Here is a 20,767-nt window from a genome sequence, read left to right on the forward strand (position 1 = left end):
AAACGAGCACTCAAATCCCTGTAGGGCGGAAGGATGCCTCGCCATATGTTCTAGCCAAACTAGATATGTTGCAAATGAGGATTTAAATGTATATCTGTATTCCAATCGAATTAATGAAATTGTTAAACTACTTTTGTTCCATTCCTTCAGAGCCATTCACTGAGACGGTCTAGTCTTAAATCCCCTGACGAAGCCAATGATTGGCGAAACTAGTTGGGTAGACTTGATCTTTGACCTGCATCTCTGTTTTGCTCCCATGTTTTTATTTGCTCTGTTAAAATGCTTGAACCAAATTTTATCTTTTTGTAATCAATAAAACTTTATTTTTATATTATCTACTGTGTTTTGGTTTCTATTTGCTGGCACCGCAATAATCCCATATTCCCCCAATCGCCCTCCACTGCTATGACAGCATGAAGACCAAAGAAAATAATTAAGCCGGTTACTGTGGGCCATTGCACTTTGCACATTAAACAGGTCCCATCACCACATTTGATGGCGCTAGTAGATACATTTCACAAGATCGATAGTAAAGTTACTATTCAAGGGCTTTCACTATCAGTGTGCACTATGATGAGCTTTCAGCATTCAATCTTTTGAGATTTTTCTACTAGAGGAAAGGTGGATTATTATTCTGGCAGATAGGTGGCGCTATAACTCTGTTCAGGCTGCACAAAATCCCACAGCAGAGGGAACTCCTGAAAGTGGATCTGTTACGAACTGTAGGAAGGTCTTTAGCAGAAAAGGCAAAACCTGGTGACTTGGCCTCGAACTGCACCACAGCAAATGCGGCTTTCTGTGTGTGTGTGGGGGGGGGCACTCGTTTTAGAGGAGGGACCTGGTTCACAGCGATTCAGATAGGTCAGCGTGGGCACGTGACCATTTGAATTGGTGTTGCTTATGGAGATTTTGAAGTACCAAAGTTTGTCATCATTCCACGAGTGTGCGCAATTTTAAAGCATGACATGTTAGGTATCTATTTACCCGCCATAACATCATCTTTCACACTATACCCACAAATTGGGGTATTATATTGTGTTTTGTTTTAATTAATTGAACCACTGTGCAAATAGCAAGTGGCATAATTTTTTTTTTCCAAATTTTTGGTTTGGTGTGCCTCGAGATTCTGACAGATTTTAAAGGGTGCCTTGGTTGAAAAACACTGATCTAGATCCAGATCAGAAGAAAATGTGTGTTTTTTTTTGCTCCCATGTGAAATTATTGAGACATACATCAAAGCCCAGGACTGAAGGGTAGGCAAAAAAAAAAAAAAGGGGGGGTCAGGATCTCCAACCGATGCTGCTGAGATTGATCACAGCTCATGGTGTTAAAGGACTCTGTCTGGCCACTACAAATATACTGGAAAATATGAAAAGGGAAGATGTAATTTTACATTTCTTTTGCCCAATTATAAAAAAAAATCTAACTTTGCCCGAAACAGAGGTCTACAAAGTTTGATAATGGGGACTATGCTCGTGACCAAAGGTGCAGATCACAAAAGGATATTGTTGGCTCTCGGATTCCTCAGTAAGCAGTTTCATTTGGGTGGTGCTCGTGTGAATAAGGTTATCCAAGTGTTGTTCCGTAGCCAAAAGGTCCTGACACTCTTTTACCAACATCTGGTACCTGTTGCTGGATTCTACCACGGATCGGTTACCCCTACAAGAACACAAAAGAGCATTAACAAAATAAGATTAAATCGATATTGGTAGCCATGTATATAAGGTTTTAAGTGCAGCGCAAATAAAATTAATGGGGTAGATTCAGCAAGCAATTACGCCTGCGTATCCATAGATACGCAGCGTAATTGCTAAGTAGCGCTGGCGTATCAACTTTCTGTATTCAGAAAGCTTGATACGCCGACTGTAGCCTAAGATACCTCTGGCATAAGGCTCCTATGCCGTCGTATTTTAGGCTGCATTCTGACGTTGGCCGCTAGGTGGCGTTCCCGTAGTTGTCAGCGTAGAGTATGCAAATTGCATACTCACGCCGATTCACAAACGTACGCGCGCCTGGCGGTCGTGTTTTTCGTCGTTTGCGTTCGTCGCAAGGCTTCTCCTGCTATTAGGAGGCGCAGCCAATGGTAAGTATAGACGTTGTTTACGTTGTTTGCGCAAGTGGACGCCATTTACGTTCACGTCGAAGCAAATGACGTCCTTGCGACGTCATTTACTGCAATGCACGTTGGGAAATTTTCCCGACGGAGCATGCGCAGTACGTTCGGCGCGGGAACGCGCCTAATTTAAATGATCCACGCCCCCTAGGGGATCATTTAAATTACGCGCTTATGCCGGCCCCTTTTACAAAATGCCGCCGCAAATTACGGAGCAAATGCTTCGTGAATGAAGCGTAGCTCCAGTAATTTACGGAGGCGTAGCGTAAAAACGGTACGCTGCGCCGCCGTAGCAGTGCGCGCCCCTACCTGAATCTACCCCAATAACAATAAAACTCCAAAAAGTCTTTAAATAATTTGTCTTTAGGTATGAAAAGATGAAAGAGTAATTCAGAGAGCCGAAGAGCAACACGTTACACAGAGTATTCCACCAGTGCTGTAGATATCCACAAAAAACGTGGCAATCCCTTCACCAGTGATCTCACTAATCACTCTCACCTTATTGCATGGGCCCCTAAGCGAACAGGCAGTCATGCAAGCAGAATAACAAAACCGCTATTCACCGATCGTAAACTTCTTTTCACTGTCCTTGAGTGTCAGCCAGGACGGCAGGTCATGAATAAAAAAAAAGAGGATCGAAGTGCTCACTGCTTAACCACTTAAGGACCGCCTCCTGCAGGTACAGGTACGTCCTCTTTAAGTGCCCAGCCATGGGTCGCGGGCGCGTGCCCGCGACCCGGTCCGAAGCTCCGTGACCGCGGGACCCGATCCCTGCTGGAGTCCCGCGATTGGTCCCCGGAGCTGAAGAACAGGGAGAGCTTCCCCATTCTCCACTGTGGCGCCGTCATTGATCGTGTGTTCCCTGATATAGGGAACCACAATCAATGATGTCACACCTACAGCCACCCCCCCCCCTACAGTTAGAAACAGAGATGAGGTCACGCATAACCCCTTCAGCGCCCCCTTGTGGTTAACTCCCAAACTGCAATTGTCATTTTCACAGTAAACAATGCATTTTTTGCTGTGAAAAGGACAATGGTCCCAAAAATGTGTCAAAATTGTCTGAAGTGTCTGCCATAATGTCGCAGTCACAAAAAAAAAAAAATCGTTGATCGCCGCCATTAGTAGTAAAAAAAAAAATAATAAAAATGCAATAAAACTATCCCCTATTTTGTAAACGCTATAAATTTTGCGCAAACCAACCGATAAATGCTTATCACGATTTTTTTAACAAAAATAGGTAGAAGAAAACATATCAGCCTAAACTGAGGAAAAACTTTTTTTTTATATATTTTTGGGGGATATTTATGATCGCAAACAGTAAAAAATATTGCATTTTTTTCAAAATTGTCACTCTATTTTTGTTTATAGCGCAAAAAATAAAAACCGCAGAGGTGATCAAATACCACCAAAAGAAAACTCGCGCATGCGCCGTAGGGAACCGGGCAGTGAAGCCGCAGCGCTTCACTTCCTGGTTCCCTCAGCGTGGATGGCGGGGGGAGCAGCAGGGTGACGAGCGATCGCTCCTGCTCTGCTGCGGACGGCGCTGGACTCCAGGACAGGTAAGTGTCCTTATATTAAAAGTCAGCAGCTGCAGTATTTGTAGCTGCTGGCTTTTAATATTTTTTTGGGGTGGAACATCCGCTTTAAGTAGTTAATTAAAAATGTATTTCCGTGTATACACACAAACTACTCACATGTAAAAACCGACATCCATCAGTAGTTACTTCTGTGGGACAGCAGCGGGTGACGTCATACGCAGCTCCGCCCTCGTTTGGTTTTTGATATTGGTAGCCAACCAAAAATGAGGGGTGCACAGAGGTCAATGAGTCTAGTTTTTCGCCATTTAAAAATCAGGAAAAATTGAATCTGCCATGGATGAACAGATCCTACAAAATGCAAAAGGTCCATTATCCTTGCTTCACTATTTAGGCCCAGTTTACACCAGTGGACCACAATGGACACATCAACTGCGCATTAAATCACAAAAAGGGGATGAACTGGTCCAAAGAGAATCACTGACCCAAAACAAAAAGTATTGAACGTCACTAGTTTTGGTACAGTGACCCAAAACGAAGGGATGGGAATAGTGGCCCCACAGGCTGTACCTTCAACTCTACAAATCGCAAAATAGATTTTTCATCCTGGCTAGAAACTCCCAGCTTGACATTGAGTTGGGAATTCCAGCAAGAAGATTTTGCTGTTGGGGAGTATCCAAGACGCAAGAAGCGAGAGGCCGACTTAGCCTTCCAGTCTCCAACTAAAATATCACATTTAGGTGAAGGATTCTATTGCAGGGATATGCAATTAGCGGACCTCCAGCTGTTGCAGAACTACAATTCCCATGAGGCATAGCAAGACTGACAGCCACAAGCATGACACCCAGAGGCAGAGGCATGATGGGACTTGTAGTTTTGCAACAGCTGGAAGTCCGCTAATTTCTTATCCCTGTTCTATTGCCTCGTACACACGATCGCGATTCCCGAAGAGAAAAGTGCGATGTGAGGCTTTTTGTCGCAAATTCTGTCCGTGTGTATGCTCCATCGCACTTTTTCTGTGAGAATTCCTGCCAAGAAACGATTTAGAGAGCAGAATCTCAATTTTTGTGACAGGAAATCGGGGATCGCGCTCGTCTGTAAACAATTATGACGCGAAAAAACCTGCGCATGCTCAGAATCAAGCAGAAGAGCCCAACTCCCTATTAAACTTAAAGGAGTTGTAAAGGGAAAAAAAATGTTTGCCTAAAATTAATGTCTGCAAGGTAGACAGACAGAATAGTGTAATGATTCTGTAAAAAAAAAAGAGTAAATACCTATTAAATTCCTTCATCTATATCACCTCCGGCATTCTAGTTTCTGTTCTCTCATTCACTTCCTGGTTTGCATCGTTTGTTCATGCAAGAACTACATTTCCCAGTATGAATTGCGGCACGCCCAGTAATTCACACCTCCTTGAAGTCTCTAACACAGGGATCCTCAAACTACGGCCCTCCAGCTGTTATAGAACTACACATCCCATGAGGCATTGTAACACACAGACATTCACAGACATGACTAGGCATGATGGGAATTGTAGTTCCTCAACAACTGGAGGGCCGTAGTTTGAAGACCCATGCTCTAACACATAGAGAGCGTCCTGCCGCACAGATGTAGTTCCCAGGAGGGGGTGAGCACGTCACTGACCAGCGCAGTAAACCCTCCCGTCACAGTGGTCAGTAACAATCAGACAAGCAGGAAGTGAACAGAACAGAGAAGAAATAGAGCAACTTCTGAGCAAAAACGAACAATGAGGAAGTGAAAAGAGGAATGTCTGCAGGTAAAGGATGCTTATTATGAAAACATTTTTTTTCCTTTACAACCCCTTTAATTGATCTTGGCTCATCGTACGTGTTGTACTTCACCATGGCCCAGATTCACGTAGAATCGCGGCGGCGTAACGTATCGTAGATACGTCACACCGCCGCAAGTTTTCATCGCAAGTGCCCGATTCACAAAGCACTTGCGAGAAAACTTACGCTGGCGGCCTCCGGCGTAAGCCCGCGTAATTCAAAGGGGCGTGTGCCATTACAATTAGGTGCGCTCCCACGCCGAACCTACTGCGCATGCTCCCTTTTGAATTTCCTGCCGTGCTTTGCGCAAAGTGATGTCATTTTTTCGAACGGTGACGTGCGTAGCGTACTTCCGTATTCCCGGACGTCTTACGCAAGAAGGAAAAATGTTTACATTTCGACGTGGGAACGACGGCCATACTTTATACAGCACATACGTGGGCTGTGTAAAGTTAGGGCACCTAAAACTATGACTAACTTTGCGACGGGAAACTAGACTAGCAGCGACGTAGCGAACGCGAAAAACCGTCGTGGATCGCCGTAACTACTAATTTGCATACCCGACGCTGGTTTAAGACGCAAACTCCCCCCAGCGGCGGCAGTGTAAAACAATTACACCTGTCGGATCTTAGGGATATCTATGCGTAACTGATTCTATGAATCAGTCGCATAGATACTCTGAGAGATATGACGGCGTATAAGGAGATACTCCGTCGTATCTCTGCTGTGAATCTGGCCCCATGTTCTTGGCAGTCGGAATTTCGTCCAAGATTAGTGTGACTGTGTGTATGAAAGACAAATTTCAGACGTTTTCCTGCTAAAAACAAAAACGCGTTTTTCTTGTCGGAAATCGCGATCGTGTGTACGAGGCATAAGGTTTATTACATTAGAATGCCAACATTTAAAAAGGTCGCAGGATGACCAGTCTGATCACTTACAGCCACTGAATGTGGTTCTTGGATTTTTTGGTAATCAAATTGATCCCTTCAAGGACATTGGTGATATCATAGATCCTCCTTTTTTGGACATTCAGCACTTGAGCGGCCCAGTTCAAATCCACCACACCATCAGCCGACTTGCTAAGGAGCTCCAGGAATCTTTTTGTTGTCAAATTCAGAGATGTCTCGTATCGAGACCTCTCCCCTGGGGATCTCACGCCTGCACAAAGGTGAAATAGGAAACTAGGTTTAGAAAGATGCACAACACAAGCAATACTCTCAAAAGGAACTGAAAACCAAGTATTGACTTTAAAAGTCTTAGTTAATAAAATGGGAATAATTATATTTAAAATTAAGAAAACTAGATGGTCCTGCTCTATGCAAAAAAACATTGCGCAGAACAGATAAAGTAAACAGGTTTGTCATTTTAAAAAAAATAAACTTTACTTTAATATCACTTTAAGCCAGCCATAGATAGATCAAAATACAACCAGTTCAGCAGGAATTTCTACAGGCAGGCTGGTTGTACTGCAGTCGATCCATTGCAAAATGCCGGGAAATGCAAACACCAAGTCCTAAACACTTAAAAGGAAACTTTTGCTTAACCACTTAAGACTCGGACCATTATGCAGGGTAAGGACGATTTTTGCGATTTTGCGATTCGGCACTGCGTCGCTTTAACTGACAATTGCTCGGTCGTGCAACGTGACTCCCAAATAAAATTGGCGTCCTTTTTTCCCCACAAATAGAGCTTTCTTTTGGTGGTATTTGATCACCTCTGAGGTTTTTATTTTTTGGCTATAAACAAAAATAGAGTGTCAATTTTGAAAAAAATGCAATATTTTTTACTTTTTGCTATAATAAATATCCCCCAAAAACATATATAATTTTTTTTTTTCCTCAGCTTTAGGCCGATACGTATTCTTCTACCTATTTTTGGTAAAAAAAATAAAAAAATAAAATCGCAATAAGCGTTTATCGATTGGTTTGCGCAAAATTTATAGCGTTTACAAAATAGGGGATAGTTTTATTGCATTTCTATTTTTATTTACTACTAATGGCGGCGATCAGCGATTTTTTCCCGTGACTGCGACATTATGGCGGACACTTCGGACAATTTTGACACATTTTTGGGACCATTGTCATTTTCACAGCAAAAAATGCATTTAAATTGCATTGTTTATTGTGAAAATGACAGTTGCAGTTTGGGAGTTAACCACAGGGGGCGCTGAAGGGGTTATGCTTCACCTAGTGTGTGTTTACAACTGTAGGGGGGTGTGGCTGTAGGTCTGACTTTATCGACCGAGTCTCCCTATAAAAGGGATCACACGGTCGATGCAGTCGCCACAGTGAAGCACGGGGAAGCTGTGTTTACATACAGCTCTCCCCGTTCTTCAGCTCCGGGGAGGCTAGAAACGAATAGCCGCGCCCTCATCCCGGATCGCTCCCCGAGGCTTACCGACCGCCACATGTCGGGGGGGGGGTCCTGATCGGACACCCGACCGGCAGGAAAGGCAGCGGCGTGCGGGCACGTCGTTCTGCCTGTCCATGCCATTTTGCCGACGTATATGTACATGCGGCGGTTAAGCGGTTAAGACCGGTGGCGCGCTCGCGACCCCACGGCTGGGCTTAAGGAGACACATACAGGTACGTGATTGTGCCCAGCCGTGCCATTCTGCCGACGTATATCGGCGTGAAGGGGTCCTTAAAGGGTCACTAAAGGAGAATTTTTTTTTTGCTGAAATGACTGTTTACAGGGTATAGAGACATAATAGTTAACCGATTCCTTTTAAAAATGATTAAAAATAGATAAAAAACAATCATATAATGTACCTACAGTTTAGTTTAGTTTTTGCTGTTGTTTCCTGGTTCTATGATGTACAGAGAGCCAATAGAGGGCAGTGATACTTTGTCTAAAACTCCTCAGCACCAATCCAGTGATTAGTCACCACAGAGAGAAATCTCCCAGTACTGTGGTGATCAGGAAACAGACAACCAGGAAGTGTCCAGAACAGAGAGGAATTACAGCAACATCAAAGCAAAAACGAACAATGAGGACATGAAACCAGGACTGCAGTAATGTAAAGGAAGCTATTTAGCTAAAAAAAATAATTCCTTTAGTGACCCTTTAAGTGGTTAATAGAACACAACCTGCTGCTGACCTTCTGTTTACATGCTGGTTTTGGGTCTGACAAAGTATTAGAAGTTCTGACTTCACTGGCTGCATGCTTGTTTGGGGTTACTGGATTAAAAGGCAATTATTTTCACAAGGTCAGCAAGGTAAGCCCTTTCTCTTAGCACAGGTTTGCAGTAAAAAACGTCAGTCAGTTTGTATAATTGAATATTCTCAAACCTCTTCCCAGATGTCTCGTCTTCCCTCGAGGTGTCTGAAGTCCTTCCGGAACAGATCTGAGTGCAGCTTCCAAATCTAACTTCCGTTTCACCTGAAGAAGAAAGAACAAAAGTAATGATCATTAGATGCAAAACAAAATGATCTGCGTACCATACGTTAAAACCGTCGAACCGTTTTATTGCCCAAAAAAATTTGTCACCATCTGCCTTGCTCTCCAAATTCCTAAGCTGGCAATCAATATTTCTTTCCTCAGGAGTTTAAAAGGGGTTGTAAAGGTTAAAAAAATCCTAAATAGCTTCCTTCATTTACCTCATCCTTCGATTTTGCTTTTAAATGTCCTTATTTCTTCTGAGAAATCCTCACTTCCTGTTCTTCTGTCTGTAACTCCACACAGTAATGTGAGGCTTTCTCCCTGGTGTGGAGTGTCGTGCTCGCCCCCTCCCTTGGATTACAGGAGAGTCAGGACGTCCACTAACACACAGCTCCTTTCTCTATCTGCAATGTAGAGTGTGCTGACTCTCCTGTTGTCCAAGGGAGGGGTCGAGCACGACACTCCACACCAGGGAGAAAGCCTTGCATTACTGTGTGTAGTTACAGACAGAAGAACAGGAAGTGAGGATTTCTCAGAATAAATAAGGACATTTAAAAGCAAAAATGGAAGGATGAGGTAAGTGAAGGAGGACTGCACTAAGGTAAAGGAAGCTACCATATTTAACGGCGTATATCGCGCACTTTTTTGCCCTGAAAATCAGGGCAAAATTGTGGGTGCGCGATATACGCCGATACCTGTGCCGTGTTTGAATGCCTGCGCCGACATATACCGAGCGCAGTACACTCGGGCATATTCGGCTTCACTTGTAGTCACGCTCTGTGACGTTTATGCGTGAAGCCGAGCCTGGCCGAATATGCCCGAGTGTACTGCGCTCGGTATACGTCGGCGGAGGCTTCAAACTGAGCGCGGGAAGCGGGGATTCGACATGAAGACAGCGCGGGAGAACACCACCGAGGCCGCCGATGGACGCCGGGCAAGACACCAAAACTGTAAGTAGTAAAATGTAATAAAATGTTTTAACTGGAAAAACAGGTCACAATTAGGGGTGCGCGCTATACGCGGGAGCGCGCAATACCCCGATAAATACGGTATTTAGAAAAAAAAAAAAATTGTACCTTTACAACCCCTTTAAGGTGAAGGAAAATAAGTACTTGAAACGCATCAAAAACGCGCATGCAAAAATGCATCTAGAGCGCATCTGGACTGCGTTTCTATGGTGTGAACTTGCCCTTTGCTGAAAACGAAAAATACTTTAGAAAACAGACAAAACACTGCAGCTAGTGAAGATAGAAATTCAAAGGGTGTATTTTTTTATTTTATTTTTTTAAAGAACTTTGGCAACGCCATCTAAATTCACGCAGCCGCTCAAAACTGGTTTTCCCAGCACGATGCGTAGGTGGGAGCCTTCCTCAGCCTATCCCGCTCCTTCCCTCGCTTCTGTCCATGGCTCTGCCCTTCTCACACATTACTGCCAGAGGGGAATTCATCACATTACAGAGCGATGGAAAAACTCCGCAGTCAGGAGACTTGTACACAGAAGCTGAAAATCAGTCTAGTGCAGCTGTTTAATAAATCACCCATGAAAAGTAACCAGACCCGCCGGATCAGAAGTACCTGAATGCACCGGAGGAAAGGCTTCTGCCAGGTGGTGATCGAGCAATCACACTGCAGGACAAACCTGTGGCAAATACGGACAAGTCCATCACGTTACATAGTCTTACTGGGCAGAGTGACCAAAGGGGAACCCAAGCAGACTTCTAGGATAACCATACCGTGCACGGGAGCGCGCCTAATTTAAATGGTACACACCCCATTTGAATTGGGCGGGCTTGCGCCGGTCGTCTTTACGTTACACCGCCGCAAGTTTTCAGCGCAAGTGCCTGATCCTCAAAGCACTTACCTGTAAACTTGCGGCGGTGTAACGTAAAGCCGTCCGGCGCAAGCCCGGCCAATTCAAATGGGGCGTGTACCATTTAAATTAGGCGCGCTCCCGCGCCGGACGTTCTGCGCATGCTCCGTTCGCAATTTTCCCGACGTGCTTTGCGCGAAATTACGACGGCCCGACGTGTTTGTGAATCGCGACGTGCGTAGCGTACTTACGCTGAAAAAAAAAATTAAAATTCAAACGCGGGAACGACGGCCATACTTTAACATGGGCTGTGTAAAGTTAAGGCATGAAAAAACATGACTAACTTTGCGACGGGAAAAAAAGACTTGCGACGACGTAACGAACGCGAAAACCTTCGTGGATCGCAGTAAAACCTCATTTGCATACCCGACGCTGGAAAACGACACAAACTCCACCCAGCGGCGGCCAAAGTATTGCATCCTAAGATCCGACGGTGTAAGTCAATTACACCTGTCGGATCTTAGGGCTATCTATGCGGAACTGATTCTATGAATCAGCCGCATAGATACGACAAGAGATACGACGGTGTATCAGGAGATACGCCGCCGTATCTCTTCTGTGAATCTGGCCCACTGTTCTCAAGTACCCCCAACAGGCCATGTTTTTGGAATTTCTCCTAGATAAAATAGCTGTCCAAAATACCAAGCCATTGACTCAGATTTAAAGCACTTGTGCAAGATAAATAAAAACCTGTAAACATGGCCTGTTGGAAAACTTAAAGTGGAGGTTCACCCAAATAACATTTATATCAGACCAACTTCTTTATACTTCTAACATGTACAGTCCGCAATTTATTTTTTACGCTGTACAAACGTTCTAATCTATATTTGCAATCTGGCCTCCGGGTACTTCTTCCCGTGGGAGTAGGCGTTTCTATGCTGAGGAGGCATGTCATTTGGGAGGTCGCCCAGATGATTGACGTCCTTTCAGAAAAAGGTGTCCCCGGCGGATAAGGCCCCACCCCCCGTATTGCGTAGGCGCGTCACGGCGTTTCCGAAAGAAGCCGAACATGAAAAAGCTCTATACGGCGCCTGCGCAGTCAGCTCTACACTGCTCCTATTGAAGAGAAGAAGCAGGCACAGCCGCACTCCAAAAACTTTCCTTTTTACTAAAACTGGTCACAAAACATCACACGCCACAGCAAACAATCAGGAAAAGGCTAACGCGTTTCGCACTGTGCTTCTTCATAGCTCATTGTACCTCTGTACTGGGAACACACCATCGGTCTCCTCACCTCTGACAGGAGGTGGATCTGTGCGTTTACACACACAGATCCACACTCCTGCCGTGATCGCGGGCAATCGCGGGTGCCTGGCGAACATCCTTGCTATTAAAAATGGTCTTCTCTGGCACAGGATATAACAGATTGCTATGGGCAACGAAAATTCTTTCTTCACCGTCATAAACAAGGCCTACTGACATATAAGGCACATGGTGTCCGCCTCGAAGGAATGACAGTCACACTGTCAAAAGAGAAAAGGGCCCTTTAGGTTATTTAACCACTTGAGAGCCGCGGACGTCTTTCGACCATAGCGCGGATCTCAAGTGCCGGGTGGACGTCCATAGACGTCCTGTTGTTGTTCCCTGTGCGCGCCGCTGGGGGCGCGCAGCGGGGGAAACAACGTGCCCGGCACATCGCTCGGGAGCCGATGCGAGTGCCTGGCGGCCGCGATGTCCGCCAGATGCTCGCGATCGTCGGGAACACAGCCGGTAACACAGCAGGACGTGGAGCTCTGTGTGTAAACACAGAGCCCCACGTGCTGTGAGGGAGAGAGGAGACTGTACATAGGGACACAGCATCGGTCACCTCCCCCAGTCAGTCCCCTCCCCCCACACAGTAAGAACACTATGTAGGGAATACATTTAACCCCTTCCTCACCCCCTAGTGTTAACCCCTTCACCGCCAGTCACATTTATACAGTAATTAGTGCATTTTTATAGCACTGATCGCTGTATAAATGTGAATGGTCCCAAAATTGTGTCAAAAGTGTCCGATACGTCCGTCGCAATATCGCAGCCCTGACCAAAAAAAAAAAAAATCACAAACCACCGCCATTACTAGTAAAAAAAAAAAAAAAAAAACATAAATCTCGTAGGCACTATAACTTTTGCGCAAACCAGTCGCTTATTGCGATTTTTTTTTTTTTTATCCAAAATACGCCAAAAAATACGTATAGGCCTTAACTGAGAAAAATGTTTTTTTTTTTTTTTTTTTTTTAAATTGGGATATTTATTATAGCAACAAGTAAAAAAATATATATATTTTTTAAATTGTCGCTCTTTTTTTGTTTATAGCGCAAAAAATAAAAACCGCAGAGGTGATCAAATACCACCAAAATAAAGCTCTATTTGTGGGGAAAAAAGTACGCCAATTTTGTTCGGGAGCCACGTCCCACAACCAATTGTCAGTTAAAGCGACGCAGTGCCGGAAGCTGAAATTTCGCCTGGGAACGAAGGGGGTTTATGTGCCCAGTAAGCAAGTGGTTAAAAGCCATTGCTGCAGCTGCTAGATAAGAACACACACAGGACTGCCATAAACCTGCAGTGTAGCTTTAGGCCAGGCTGAGGAAACATCAATCCGGAAGTGGAGACCATCTCAAGTAGCAAGAATTCTTGAATGAATATAAATAAAAAATGAAGACTTAAAAAAGGGGGGGGGGGGAAGAATTATGCATAAACATGTTCCAACTTTTCCCAGCATAGCCGTTTCTTCAGCCATCCTCCTAGGACACTAGCAAAAGAAATGGATGCATGCCGAGTAGATGAGGGACTATCCAGGACTAGAATACAGACTGCCAGCGTCCAATCCTTCTGCTTGGCTGTTTTAGGATATAAAAGTTGAGCAGTTTTTGCTCTGCTTTAGTAAATATTGCTCGGACACTGCCGTAATAAATTGCTACCGGGAACACACATTTCTATATCTCTCTAGTGAATGCTAGACAAGTTTATGTTTTTGCCCGCTTTAGGACTCCAAGGAGTAAAATGCATTGAGGTGTTTGACTAAGACTGAAGAGTGCAAAATCTGGTGCAGATGTGCTGGTAGCCAATCGGCTTCCAACTTCAGCTTGTTCAGTTAAAGCGGAGTCCTACCCAAAAGTGGAACTCTGCTTTGAGCACTCCTCGCCCCCTTACATGCCACATTTGGCATGCAATTTTTTCTGGGGGGTGGGGGCTTCGATAGGAGTGGGACACTTCCTGTCCCACTTCCTCCTTCCGCACCAGGGGCTTCTTGCCTTAGGCGGCCTCTCCCTTTAGGCGATCTCCAGTGACACGTGACAGGTCTCAGAAGATCGCCTGTCCACTCAGAGCGCAGCGTGACTCACGCATGCGCAGTGAGTGCCCCGGCCGTGAAGCCGAAAGCTGTCACGGCCCACACTATGAATGGAGGCGCCGGCCGGATAAAGGGGGGGGGGGGAAGAGAGGAGCGGAGCAAGTGTCCGTTTCTTAAAAGTCAGTAGCTGCGCTTTTTGTAGCTACTGACTTAACACTAAGGCTCCATTCACATCTAGGCGGACGAAATCGCGGCGTTTTGTCCCGCGAATTGCGGCGGCAAATAGCGGCGTTTTGTACCGCGATTTGCGGCGACAAAACGCCGCGATTGTCCGCCTAGATGTGCCCCTCTATGGAGATGGGGGCAGGCGACAGGCGTTCGGCGTGGAGATGTGAACCATCTCCATAGAGGGCAATGTGTTTCCAGCCCTCTGGCGGCAGCGGCGTCACACTACAGGCGACAAAACGCCTAGGTGTGAATGGGCACTAAAAGGCTGGAACTCCGCTTTAAAGTGATTGTTATTTAAAAAACAAAGCCTTACAAACATGTAATACTTGCCTCCACTGTGCAGCTCGTTTTGCACAAATTGGCCCTGAACCTCATCTTCTGGGGATCCCCCAGCGACGCTGGTAGCTCCTCCCCGCATTGTATAACCCCCTAAGAGAAGCGCTTTCCCAGGGGGGTTACCTTGCAGGCACGCTCCCAGCATTCGGCGTCCATAGATGCCGAATGTAGGACTCAACTCGGCCCCGCCCCCCGCGTCATTGGATTTGATTGACGGCAGCGGGAGCCAATGGCTGCGCTGCTATCAACGACGTATCAGTCGTTTTCAAAGGGCACGCATGAAAACGACCGATACGTCGAAACATGTCAGGGCGGAGCCACGCACGGACGTCATCGCGTTGAACGTGACCCCGGAAGCACGCTTATTTTTAAAGTTTGTTTTTTGTTTATTTGGATTTTTTAAATTTGTACCGATTAAGTGTACTGCATGACACTCATTTTAATAAACCCCAACCTGATGGTACTTCACTATTGAGCCCTTATTTTTCCTGGGTGATCCCATGGGATATTGGAGCTTTGAACGGTGAGAGCGCCTGGAGTGGAGAGGGGATTTCCAGCCAGACTGGACGGGAGGCAGTGGAGGCAGCCAAGGATTTGATCTTCTATCCTGATGGAGTGGATTGATGTGCTGGTTTAAAGCGCCTTTGTGGTAAGAGTTTAAACGTACTCCTCTCCCGGGTGTGCTGCAGGACTCCTCTTCTTATGCACTCAAGCTGGTGGTGGAATTCTTTTCATCCTCGTTTTCTTCAATATTTTTCTCTTCTTCTGGAGTTAATTTATGAACTTGGACATGATTTTTTGAATTTGCCATTGTATGAGGATTGTTATACACTCACACCCCTGAGTGAATCACAGGGAAGTGTCCTCATTTTTGTATCTGGCAAGTATTTCAGGTGTGTTAGTTTTGGTCGGATCAGGACTTTTACATCTATACACATTATTTGTATTTTTATTTGATTTATTTATACATTTATATGTGCATTTTTTTCAAAATTGTTATATTTACTATGTACATATACACATCTCATTAGGTTGTGTTACTAGCGCAATCCTTCTTTCGATTTTTGTTTATGCGATTTCACATGTCAAATCTGCAATTGCACCGTCCGAATCAGTGCATCGCCGCACCAATTCCCAAGAGTAGCTCCTGTACTTCTTTCAGGTGAACTCGCAAAATTTCTAACCTGCAGCGAGTGTGAACCCAAGGGTCCATTCTCACTTGTGAAACTTTGGACATCATAGTTGCACGACAAGTCATTCCCCAGTCATAAAATTTGCAGCATTGGAACATTCCGATAGATCCTAGGGGTGGTGATAATGATAAGAGGATCCTACAAAGATAAGTGTGGTGGATCCACACTTTAAAGGCCACCATACCCCCAAGGCCTCAATGATGCAATGATTTTTAAAAACACTTTCGATAATGCTTTGTTGATGTCCAATGGGGGATCGTTTACCACAGGGGAGTGTTCTTGGATTTATCGCACTACCCCCGTATGGGGGCTTTTGGAGGTTCCTGCTCCCCGAACTCTGGGGGGGTCCTTCCCTTGATGGGTGTCAATATTTCAGTAATATCCCCCATTGATAAGCATATATTTTTCTCATTCTCCTTTTCGTGCGGTTTTCCTTTTTTATTATTTTTTGTTGATCATGTTATGCTGTCCGTTTGGGACGGTTGTTTGTTTTTATGTTCAGTCCTTATATGCCATTTGAGATTGCGATTCTCTTTTCGAGTGATCATTATGTGGTTAGGAGTGGTGGTTGTCCAATGTCCCCCCCCCCCCCACTCTTTGCTGGCTGTGCATGCTTAGGGAATTGAGGCGATGGCCCGCCTTCATTTCACCCAAGTGGCTGGGCTTGTGCGTGGGCTTTAGCATGCGAGACGCCGCCAGTATGTAGGTTCATTGACCAGTGGCGGGAAGGGTTTCTGCCCACCACCCCGTGGTTGATATTTGTGGATGCCTCCGTCATGTTCGGACGTCTTTGGTGGCTGTAAAGAACGTTGCGGCATTGACGTGACAACATTGACAGGATGTTCTTCCGCCACATGGTGCTTCAATCTGATGCTGTGATATGTGTTGCTTGACGCTGTGACATCTTTGAGACACACTCTCCTGCCTTCCTGTAATTTTGGCACCGCTAGCGATTGGGGTGAACGGGACGCCGAAACGTCACTGATGTTCCCCTGCCTCCCTTCTGCCCCATTTTGGTGTCCATTCTTCTGACATACTGTAGGAGACAGCATTGACTCCTTCCTTGTGAGCCGACGGGGAAACCTGTGTTACTGGAACCTCCAGGTAAGGTGACGCTACACCGACAATACCTTGAACCTCAACATTCTTAATCCCCATGTCCATCCACCTTGTTTTTTTCCAGGTAAAGCAGTTGAACATTTGGGTTAATTAAAATACTTACCTGCCTTTTCTATATGTTTACATATCTTAGGTGCCTCCACCCTAATGGGTTTTGTGCTGGCTCCATTAGTGAGCCTACAAGTGGGGGGGGGACTCCAAATATAAAAGTGATAAAGCTGGGTACTTCCATCTATGGCTTTCCACAAATATACACATATGTATTTGGATCCATCTCACCCGGTTACACATGGTTTACTTCTATAGGCTTTTTCAGCTATATCCACTATTTAGCAAGAGTGTGAAAAGGGACATTTATGAGTCTTTTGAAAGTTGATCTTATACATGGTAAGCTTTATGGAGTCGTAATATATACAGTATATATGATTATATATTTCACAATGTCTATGGGGATTTCCATTTTTTTTATTCCCATCTCCTTTGCCAATTAATGAACAATGGTCTTACTTATAAAAAGTATAAGGTGGGAAATTTGGGACTTTAAATGAGGCACATGTAATGAATGTGCCTCCATCCCGGATTCAACGAGACAAAAAAAAAAAAAAAAAAAAAATTGGGACTTTAAATGAGGTGGTTGACTAGTATAGATAAATGTGGTCAAATTTTATTTTTGGAGTAAAAAATATATAAATGCATAACAATAGTATATTTCATATAAAGCCATAGGAGTGGTCCAACTAATGGTCACTTTATTCATTCATTTTAGGTCATACCATATTCTCCATTCCTCTTTACCATCTTGGACATACTTTGGAGATAAGGGGTCTACGTATCTTTAGGGGGTTCTGCGTGTGCATGGTTAAGGGGTATATGACCACCTCAGCTCCTGGGATGGACCACTCCTATGGCTCTGGTTCTTCTTATACTGCACACCGTCACTACTTTCTGGCACGCAAGTACTCAGGGTTGACGGCGTTGTCTTGTCCTGTTGTTCTCACCCCAACATTAGGATTAACCTTTACGTTATATGTTTTTATAGATACGCTACAACATCCGCTCCTGAAGAAGTGTTTTTACACAGAAACACGCTGGGCTTTAAGGATGTAGCTATGTGCTCTACTATGATATATATCTGGATATGTCATTTTTAACCTATTGTAATACCAACTAGGCTGCCAGCTGTTATGTGAACTGATTATGCTATATACTATTGCTATGTGCTGACCATATATACATTGGCAAACTTGATGGTACTACTGTTATGCAGATGTACAAATGTGTTAACATTTATTCATTGACTCTTTTATATGAAATATACTAGTGTTATGCATTTATATATTTTTTACTCCAACAATAAAATATGACCACATTAATCTACACAAGTCAACCACCTCATTTAAAGTCCCAAATTTCCCTTTTTTGTCTTGCTTACAAAAAGGGGTATCTTTTTCTATATTTCTATCTTTAGACACTCAGTTCTGAACCGATGTGTTCCAGGTATTTACTCCCCAGTCGCAACCTTGAGCTCCAATTTATCCTCACCACTATACCTTGATTAACCACTTGCCACCCGCCCTATTACAAAATGACGGCGGCAAAGTGGTTTCAATACCCTGACCAGACGTCATATGACGTCTTCAGGATATTGGGGCGCGCATCGCGGCGATCGTTGTTGCAGGGTGTCAGTCTGACACCCCGCAACATCGATCTAGGTAAAAGAGTCTCTGATGGAGACTCTTTACCACGTAATCAGCCGTGTCCAATCACGATGTAAACAGGGAAAGCTGGTAATTGGCTTTTCCTCACTCGCGTCTGTTAGACGCAAGTAGAGGACAGCCGATCTGCTGCTCCTTTGACAGGGGGGGGTTGTGCTGATCGATTATCAGCGCAGCCCCTCCGAGGATGCCCACACTAGACCACCAGGGATGCCCACCACAGGTATGCCACCCTAGACCACCAGGGATGACAATCAGAAATTAATAATGGATGCCAATCAGTGCCCACAATGGATGTCACTGATTGGCAGGCATTATTGTTTGGCACCAATTGGCATCCATTAGTACAACACATTACAGTACATTAGTGCCATCAGTGCCCATCATCAATGCCACCTCATCAGTGCAGTACCATCAGTGAAGGAGAAAACTTATTTACAATGTTTTGTAACAATTTTTTACAAAATTTTCGGTCATTTTTTATTTATTTTTTTAGCAGAAAATAAAAATCCCAGGAGGGGAACAAATTTATTCCACCAAAAGAAAGCTCTATTTGTGGGAACAAAATGATAAAAATGTAGTTTGGGTACAGTGTAGCATGACCACGTAATTGTCATTCAAAGTGCAACAGTGCTGAAAATTGGTCTGGGCGGGAAGGTGTATAAGTGCCCGGTATGGAAGTGGTTAAGTAAGAAGATAACCAATTCATATACTATATGTTGAGAAATAGCTCTAGACAACTATATTTACAGAAAATATTAATGTTCCGTTTTACCAGTGAGGATGGAACCCACCGAATCTGGGGACTCCATATGGGCTTGCCAACGCTGATATCCTATGGATTGTCAGCCTATTGAAGGAATGTTTGAAGGAGTTCTTCCAAGTAATTAGATATCTATCTAGCACACAAATACACATATGTTACACATTTAATTCGAATATGATGGATATTCATTCATGTTTTGTTGTATATTTTAAAATTCTTTTTATCAGCCCCTACCCAATTTTGTCCTCACAGACCCTACTTTCTTGATACACGTATAATCTTTCCACAATGGACTGTTGTACAACTCTTTGAAACAATCCATGCCTCCTTGCTTGGTATATCTGTTGACCCCGTCCAGGTGAGGGTGTTGTCTGTCATATTCAGTGTTTATTTTCTCCTATATGTAATTTTGTAATAAAGACATTTTCTATATATCCTTTCTGGCTCCTATTATGCCCAAAATTCCATTATTATTTGAGCAAGTTTGTACTGCTTCAATCCTTTATATACAATTATGGATGTTGGCATGGTGGGGGTCCTCCCTTATCAAGTCATTCCCCATGTTTTCCCAATGATAACTATTCATATATGCAGGGGTTGACAAATTTGCTTGGAATCTAGGAGCCAGCTAAAAAAAAGTTAGGAGCCAGAAAACGCACCCCGTCCCGATGAGCTTGCGTGCAGAAGCGAACATACGTGAGCAGCGCCCCCATATGTAAACGGTGTTCAAACCACACATGTGAGTATCGCCGCGATTGGTAGAGCGAGAGCAATAATTCTAGCCCTAGACCTCCTCTGTAACTCAAAACATGCAACCTGTAGATGTTTTTAAACGTCGCCTATGAAGATTTTAAAGGGTAAAAGTTTGTCGGCATTCCACGAGCGGACACAATTTTGAAGTGTGACATGTTGGGTATGAACTTACTCGGCGTAACATTATCTTTCATAATATTAAAAAAAAAATGGGGATAACTTTACTGTTGTCTTATTTTTTAATTTAAAAAAAGTGTAATTTGTTCTCAAAAAAGTGCGCTTGCAAGACCGCTGCACAAATACAGTGTGACAGAAAGTATTGCAACGATCGCCATTTTATTCTCTAGGGTGTTAGGATAAAAAATATAAGGTTTGGGGGTTCTAATTAGAGGGAAGAAGATGGCAGTGAAAATAGTGAAAAATGAAATTAGAATTGCTGTTTAACTTGTAATGCTTAACTGGTAATACCAACGGCCACCACCAGATGGCGCCAGCTCACATCTGGTGGTAATAACTTGTAATACCAACGGCTCACCACCAGATGGCGCCAGCTTCCAAGCCAAGTCGCCAGGACACTATTTCTAGTCGCCATGGCGACCTGGCGCCCGGGATTTGTCGATCCCTGCATATATGCATGACTTGAAAGTAGTTCATGCACTATGGTCTGACTTTCATACAACTTGAGGACCATGG

General features: G+C 44.3%; 1 protein-coding gene across 1 annotated transcript in view; it reads right to left on the minus strand.

Annotated features, from left to right (window-relative positions):
* E2F1 (E2F transcription factor 1) overlaps window positions 1-20,767 on the minus strand; it is a 37,088-nt gene that overhangs the window by 6,147 nt on the left and 10,174 nt on the right. Inside the window, exons 2-4 of the mRNA XM_040330345.1 lie at window positions 8,733-8,823; window positions 6,380-6,599; window positions 1,507-1,659 (exon numbers count right to left, since the gene is read on the minus strand). Coding sequence (XP_040186279.1) covers window positions 1,507-1,659; window positions 6,380-6,599; window positions 8,733-8,823 — 464 coding nt within the window. The remainder of the gene's footprint in view (window positions 1-1,506; window positions 1,660-6,379; window positions 6,600-8,732; window positions 8,824-20,767) is intronic.

Source organism: Rana temporaria, chromosome 12 (genome assembly GCF_905171775.1).
Source record: "Rana temporaria chromosome 12, aRanTem1.1, whole genome shotgun sequence".
NCBI classification, from domain to species: domain Eukaryota; kingdom Metazoa; phylum Chordata; class Amphibia; order Anura; family Ranidae; genus Rana; species Rana temporaria.